The sequence below is a fragment of the Scylla paramamosain genome, chromosome 21 (assembly GCF_035594125.1).
Source record: "Scylla paramamosain isolate STU-SP2022 chromosome 21, ASM3559412v1, whole genome shotgun sequence".
NCBI lineage: Eukaryota > Metazoa > Arthropoda > Malacostraca > Decapoda > Portunidae > Scylla > Scylla paramamosain.
Window position 1 is genome coordinate 7928267 of NC_087171.1, and position 7500 is coordinate 7935766.

At 42.6% G+C, this 7500-nt stretch overlaps 1 protein-coding gene and 1 long non-coding RNA gene across 11 annotated transcripts in view; one reads left to right on the forward strand and one right to left on the reverse strand.

Moving 5' to 3' along the window:
- The window catches only part of LOC135110946 (lachesin-like), a 155719-nt gene that overhangs the window by 30737 nt on the left and 117482 nt on the right, over positions 1–7500 (reverse strand). For 6 of the 8 annotated variants that reach the window (XM_064023662.1, XM_064023658.1, XM_064023661.1 and 3 more), the window contains 2 exons: positions 3207–3284; positions 1–2700 (listed from right to left, as the gene is read on the reverse strand). The exon at positions 1–2700 is cut by the window's left edge and continues 383 nt beyond it. The exons of 1 other annotated variant lie outside the window; for it this stretch is intronic. In XM_064023662.1, the coding sequence (XP_063879732.1) occupies positions 2546–2700; positions 3207–3284 (233 nt within the window). In that variant the 3' untranslated portion in view covers positions 1–2545. The remainder of the gene's footprint in view (positions 2701–3206; positions 3285–7500) is intronic. One more of the 8 variants, XM_064023665.1, reaches the window with a different exon arrangement.
- LOC135110948 (uncharacterized) overlaps positions 1–7500 on the forward strand; it is a 52538-nt gene that overhangs the window by 30598 nt on the left and 14440 nt on the right. The window lies entirely within an intron of this gene.

Here is a 7500-nt window from a genome sequence, read left to right on the forward strand (position 1 = left end):
ATTAAAAAAAAATTATTAGAATAGCGGAATTATTATAGTTTATCCCTTTTTTAGTGGCTATACATTAGGGCGCTACTAACACAGCTGCTGGTGAGTCTGTCCATAAAGGAAAGTCTCTCGTGTGGGATAAAGTTGGTATACTGTGGTTGGTTGTTGGTGTTTTGGCACAAGTATCCTGCGTTAGGTAAGCTTTTCTGTACTCCGTTGCTTCTTGGCGGTAAAAGTCATTGTTATCGTGAGGAAATCTCGCTTAACAGTGCATAAAAAAATCTGTATTTCCACGCGTGAGACTGTAGACGTCTTACAACAGTACATAACATTACACAATCTCACAAATCTGGTAGCAGTAAGAACAAGAGCAGCGTCGCGTCATGTTTGTTCCCTCAAAGTAATACTCCTCATGACGCATTGATTCCAGCTGACGGACAGCGGCATGGGGTGGACCGTCGCCTTCAGCATTAGAAGGAGGCATCTTGGGCCATCGTGTCCCCGGCGGCTCACAGATGTATCCCACTGGTTCTAATCGTGCCTCCGTTCCTCCGCGACGTGAGGGTAAAAGGATTTGCCGGGGGCGTGTCGGCGTGACGGCGTGACGTAACAACAGTCCGCCGTCACTAGCACTGGTCAAGTCCTTCGAGGCTGTGACGTAAGTGTTAGCGTCCAGTAAAGAGCCATCAACACAGGACTGCACACCACCATCCGTGACATGGAAGCAACATTCGCTTATTGAAAAGACAATAACTTAGTGCTACAATATATCCTTCACTTACAAAGGGGTTAACATTTCTCGTCCTTTTACGCAATGCATTCGCGACCGCTACAGTGTATAGCAGACAAATCAAGCCTTAAATTACGGTTATAAAGAATAAGGACAAACCATTTGGCACACACACGACAAACAGTGACAGAGGACTTCGACTGCGGAGGAGGGAGAAGAAGAACAATAATGACTAGGGGAAAGGGAGGCAGAGGCGTGTGTAGGAGTGAGTTGTCTGCGTTGTGTGTGTGTGTGAGTGGAACGAGAAAATGTTTACACGAGTGCCTAGGGTTCTAAATGTTATGAAAATAGATTCAGTGGTGTTACAGTGAAGTGAACCGTTACCCAAAGTAGTGATGTTGTATCCTACAAAATGATTCAGACGAAAAGACAAAAAAAAAAAAAAAAAAAGAAAAAGAACAAAGCTTCATACAACTATGCCCACATCTTGGTCTTTGCTGAGGTATTCTCATGAAACCATTTGCTGTAGTTTATATTACTCTGTTTATAAACATGAAATCCACTACAAGTCTTGACACCACTGCTCGGGGTAACTTTACGTGAAAAGAAGTATGTGGTGGAGGTGGTGATGGTGGGGGTGGTAGAGAGGTGATGAGTGGTGAGGGGGACAGACAGACCTGTGTGGCGCCTCGCTGCGGGGATTACAACAAGCTGAGATAAATGGTCTTGAGTGTCGCTTCCTCACAAGTTTTCAAGGTACACTACATGATTTACACTGAGTCAGAGGCTCAACACAACATTAGCAGCAGCAGTATCGCCACGCTCTATGATACTGTGCACAGCTGATAGAAACACAGGAGTCAGCCCAGTATTCTTAAACGTTTTGGTTTCTCATATGGGTGTTTCAAAAGTCACCGATGATTAGTCTAGTTCTCATGGGTGCTTTTTCTTGTGATAGTGTAGAAACATCACTAAAACCATGAAAACGCTTTTGAAAACCGTCAGTAACTTCCACTAAAGCGTGTCATACGAGACTTCGAGACGTTCAAGAATACACGGGCCCCGTATTCTTAAATGCTTCAGTCTCCGATAAAGATTATTTTTCAAAGGCTGTAGGGATGATCATACGAGTTTTCATGACTGTTTTTTTCGAAAAAGTGAAGAATATTTGTTAAACTATAACCAGAACCATGAAAACACCCTTGAAACGCACATATACTAGAACGTGTTAAAATGTAGTCGAGATAAGACGCCGAAACGTTTAACAATCTGAGGAACAGTCATGTTGAGGTCAAAAATGAGAGGATGTGTGTGTACATGTGTGTGTGTGTGTGTGTGTGTGTGTGTGGTCGTTGTCTGAGCCTAGAAGCGGCGGTCGGGTGTCGAGGGCTACGTTACAGGTGACAGTGCATCTATACAGCTGACTAAGAAACCCACTGCAGTGAGGAATGTGTTTCAAACGATTCGTCTCCTTGTATAAATGCATTCTAGCAGAAGTAAGTCAGTGGTGTGTGTGTGTATATACAAGCATAATCTTCTTACCTAACCACAAGAAACTGCAGATAATCGAAGGAGAAAAAGAACAAGCTTAAAACTTGTCTATGCCATCATAAGGCAGGCCACTCGTCATCATGTACAATACACAGTGATTGTCGGATAAAAATGACCTAAGGAAACCACACAACACGCGTCTCCAAGTCACTGGCAACAGGAGGCAACAGAGAGTTACTTTTCTCTAGACATGAATGCACACGGGACGCACAGAAGGGAAGGGAAACAGGGACAAGTAAAACTACTAGAGGGGTGTTGGGAGCAACCGGAGAGCCATCATAGCCTCCAGAGGGCCGCCACACACGCCACAGCCACCCCCACCACGGAGCGCGAGGAGGGCAAAGCCGCTGAGCCAGAGTCGTAGGAGGTGAAGGAATGGTCGTAGGAGGATGCCGTTTTCATTCCAGGTGGAGAATCCTTGGAGTGGCTATCTGTAGGAGAGCCAATAGGAATTCTTAGTAATGAAGCTGTAAACTTATTCTTCTATTCATATATTCAAAAGGGTTAACACGCCCTTGTTTCTAGTGAAGTGAGGTGACTTAACACTTGAGGGAGCAGGAAGAGGAGCAGAAGGAGCAGGAACTTCGTTATTACAGAAACACAGCTAAGAAAACTAAACCAAAAACGAAGCAAAACCAAAAAGGAAAAATAAGAATCAGTGGCGGGTCATTGCATCCTCGACACGCACGGAGAAGAGGGGAAAGAAAAAGAGAAGGAGGAGGAAGAAAAGGAGGAACAGGAGGTGGAGGAGGAGAATAACTTCACTGCTAACACAACAAAACTAAAACAAAGCGAACCAAACTCAAAACAGTGCCCGGTCACTCAGCCCTCGACACGGAACATCAAGAAGTTACTGGGAAGAGGAGGAGGAGGAAGAGGAACAGGAGGAGAAGGAGAAGGACGAAGAGATGGAGAATCACTCGAGCGACATACTCACATTCCTTCTCTCGGAACCTAAGGTCCACCTCTGTTAGTACTTCGTTCATCGCCTCTCCGGTGCGCCATGAGTTGGGGCCTGAGAGAGACACCGATGAAATGCATCACCACCACCACAACCACCACCATCATCAATACCACCACCACTATCACCACCACCACACTACCTAGCACCCACGCCAAGGCAACAGTTACAAAGCAGCCTGCCATTCACGACTAACCTCTTGCTTTCATGATCGACGTTATAGCAAATAAGTAAGGGAAGGTTTTCATGGTTCTGTGCGATATTATTTGTTGTTACCTACCTTAAATATCTGCGTTATCTATTGATTTTTCTTTTCATTCTTTTCATCCTGCCTACGTGTCTCAGTTCGTTTGTTCTTTTCTTCCTTCCCTCTTTTTTTCCTTCTCCTCATTCTTTTCGTCCTTCCTTCCTTCCTTCTCTCTTTTCCTCCTTCTTTCTTTCCTTTCTTCCTTCCTGTTTTTCTTTTCTCTCTTTCTTACGCTAACAGTTTCGTTTATCTAAGTCCATCCTTCCTTCTTTCTTTTCTTCGTTATTCCATTCCTTTCTCCCTCCCTCCTATCCTCGCATCCCTCCCCTCTTGAACAGATCTGTAACTTTCAATTAACTTCATGAAAAGAAGACAAGATTACGCCTACAAGAACCGAAAAATGGAAAACATAAAAGGAAACTATAGAAAAAAAAATCCTCCATACGTTTCTCTTTTTCGTACACATAAAAAAAAGAGGAAACAGAGAGTTTAAAAAATTATGGCGTCAATCTATGGAATTTTATAGTTGCCTTTATTGTCTCTCTCTCTCTCTCTCTCTCTCTCTCTCTCTCTCTCTCTCTCTCTCTCTCTCTCTCTCTCTCTCTCTCTCTCTCTCTCTCTCTCTCTCTCTCTCTCTCTCTCTCTCTCTCTCTCTCTCCCTCCCTCCCTCCCTCTCTCTCTCTCTCTCTCTCTCTCTCTCTCTCTCTCTCTCTCTCTCTCTCTCTCTGAATCCAAAGTTGCACGAAGATGGAATAAACACTAAAAGTCAGAGTCCTAATTTACCAGTCAATTTACTAGTTAGTCATTTTACTAGTTAGTCATTTTATCAGTCAGTTTATCAGTGAGTCTATCAGTTAGATCATCAGTCAGTTTATCAGTCAGTCTACCAGTCAATATATCAGTCAGTTTATGAGTTAGTCTATCAGTGAGTTTACCAGTTTGATTATCCGTAAATATATCAGTCAGTTTACGAGTTAGTTTACCAGTCAGTTTAGAAGTCAGTCTACCAGTCAGTTTACCAGTGAAAGGGAAGAGAGTGCAGAACAACAACCACAAGACTAACAGCTGACAGTCTCGCAGCCTCACAGCCTCATCATTTCCCGGTAGTGACGTGTCCTGGCCGGCTTGTTAAGACTCCCTGAGCCAGGAATGTGGGGGGCTGTTATGTAGACGTATTTATTTCTTTGTTTGTCTAGCCGTGCGTCCCAAGGTGAGTTTAGCAGCGGATTATTATGTTATATCATGAAGTTTATCGCTGGTTTCACAGTGGGAAGGTTAATTGGCCGGTGTCTTTTGCGTTGAAGAGATTATTTTTTCATTCTTATCTTTCCTGTAAGTTCCAATGGGACCTGTCAACGTTGAGGATAAAGCCCGTTAATAAGAGTAAGATAAAAGGCAAATTTTTACTTCTTATTTTTTCTTACGTTTCAGTGAGTCTAGTTGAGGCCACAACACGTGAGGACTATTTTTCTTCTCATTTTCACGCAAACTATGAAAAAAAATAAATAAAATAAATAAATAAAATAAAAAATAAAATAAAAACATATTCAATATAAAAGAAAGATAGAAAAATGTAATTTTTCTTCCATTTCTTTCTCAACGCCTCAGTGAATCTAATCAAGACCACAAAACACGAGAAAAGATGCCGTTCAGTATAAGAGTAAGGTAAAGGTGGAGGCGCACGCTACACCTGCACGTGGCCCCGGCGCTCATCTCTGTCTCATTCCCCTCTGAGCCTGTGATAAATATTCCCTACCCCGGAACGCGAGGACACTGTGACATCACGGTCTCCACAGGCTTTCCCAGAGTAACTAATGGCTGTAGATCAATATGCTCCTTCCAAACATTCATTTACAAGAGGGAGTTTCCTTTTTTTTATTTTATTTTTTTTTATAGCTAATTCAAGTCCCAAGTTGTTTCAATGCTTATTGCTCATTGCCTTAATCTTTCTCTTGGCTATGGCAGCAGAAGGTGTAGAATGCCGTGCAGTTCGCTTTCTTTTCATATTAGATAGAGGTGCTTATTGTGTCTAGTTACGAGTGTGTGTGTGTGTGTGTGTGTGTGTGTGTGTGTGTGTGTGTGTGTGTGTGTGTGTGTGTTTGCGTAGTTTTAATATCTAGGATGTACATTGTTTCGTATTGTCCTGTCTACGTATACAGTTTCATTGTGTGTGTGTGTGTGTGTGTGTGTGTGTGTGTGTGTGTGTGTGTGTGTGTGTGTGTGTGTGTGTGTGTGTGTGTGTGTGTGTGTGTGTGTGTGTGTGTGTGTGTGTGTGTGTGTGTGTGTGTGTGTGTGTGTGTGTGTGTGTGTGTGTGTGTGTGTGTGTGTGTGTGTGTGTGTGTGTATCCCCTCGCAGTCAGTGACTATGACAGAACGCCGTCTGTGTGACAGGGACAAATGGTGAAGCTTACAACCATACGTATATTGACTTTTCCTATCCCGAGGTGACAAACAAAACTAGCAAAAATGAAAAGCGCCAGGTTGTGTCTTCAAACACGTCGCTTTTACATTGTTCATTCTTGACAGTTGAAATAGGATTCTGTGCTACAAAAAAAAAAAAACGTATGCAAAACGCTTGAGTAATATTAGACAAATTTAAAGGATTTGCCTCCTGTAGGTCAAATGGCTTTTTGCAGTCCCGCTAACTTCATAACTTCATGAGACTTTATTCCTCTTACGTTTTAGATTTTCTTGAAATTCTTTGAGGAAGGTAACAGCCAAAATGAATAAAAAAATCAATAAAGCATTACTGCATCATGTGTTTGCCTTCGTCACCACATTCCAGAAACGGTTATTCATGACCTAGATTTCTCTTAACAGCTTCTAGTGGTAATTATTGAAGTCAACAGGGTGTTTTCTTGATCAAGTGATGGTTTAGGAAGGATTCTGTATCACCAGGAGGTTAAAGCACTCATGGGAGCACAACTAATTATCACAAGGAACTTTGAAAAGTGCAATTGATGCTTAAAGGATATTTTCATGATTAAGGTATAGTTTCTCAAGGATTATGTAGCACCAGTAGTAAAAACCACCCATGAGGATAAAATCAGTCATCATTGTGGACTTTGAAATTAGAGGTCATGGGAAAGGATACTGAAAATTATATAATTTGTATAGAAAATTTTAATCACCATATAAATTACGAGCTCTAAGAGATCTTAACTACACGATTACCTCTCTCTTGTTAGTGTCATCTTTCAAAACCATACTCTAAAAAGTGTATCAAAACAGTTGTATTACTTTTACGTGCTCAGAGTATGGGCAAACACAATACTTTTAAATACGCTAATATTCATTAAAAAATCATTCACATTTGTAATCGCAGTCTTCACTTCACTGCAAAACGTATGAGTTGGTGGGCTTTCAGTCAATGCATAAGCTGTCATCAGATGCACAGCGAGGCGGCACAGGTCTGCACAGCCCAGCGCAGCGCGGCTCGCCAAGCTGTGTGCGTCACCGCTCCTCACACGGGCTGTCAATTACTGCAGCGGCGGGTTTTCTTCTGTCTTCTTTGCCTTTGTGGCGAGGCCGAGTGAGTGGCGGGAGACTGACGGGCATCATTAGGCGCACAAAGCACACAAACCAATGCTACTGCCCGCCAAACGTCGCTCATCTCACCACCCTCCCTCTGCACGTCACCTCTCCCACCCACCCATACACACACACACACACACACGTACTGCACAAGAATCTTAGATTAAATCAGTGGTTTGCTTATTTTTGTTAGAAGAAAAGAAGAGAATCGAGAGAACGTCATTTGAGTATAGTAGCTCCTGATTCTCTTGGTTACCTGTCCCTCTATTGTTAAGTGTGGCTGGTGGGCGGAGTGGACGTGGTGTTGATAAAGGTGTTGCGGTGATGTTAGCGACTGTTCTGTAGGTAATAGTCATGGTTCTTCGAGTGGTAATCTTAGTAGTGTTGGAAATCTTCAAGCCGTCATTACTATGCTCGCTTTATGGTTTATTATGATTTCTTACTATGACTTTTAAAACATCAAGGAGTCGACAACAAAGAACAAAAAGC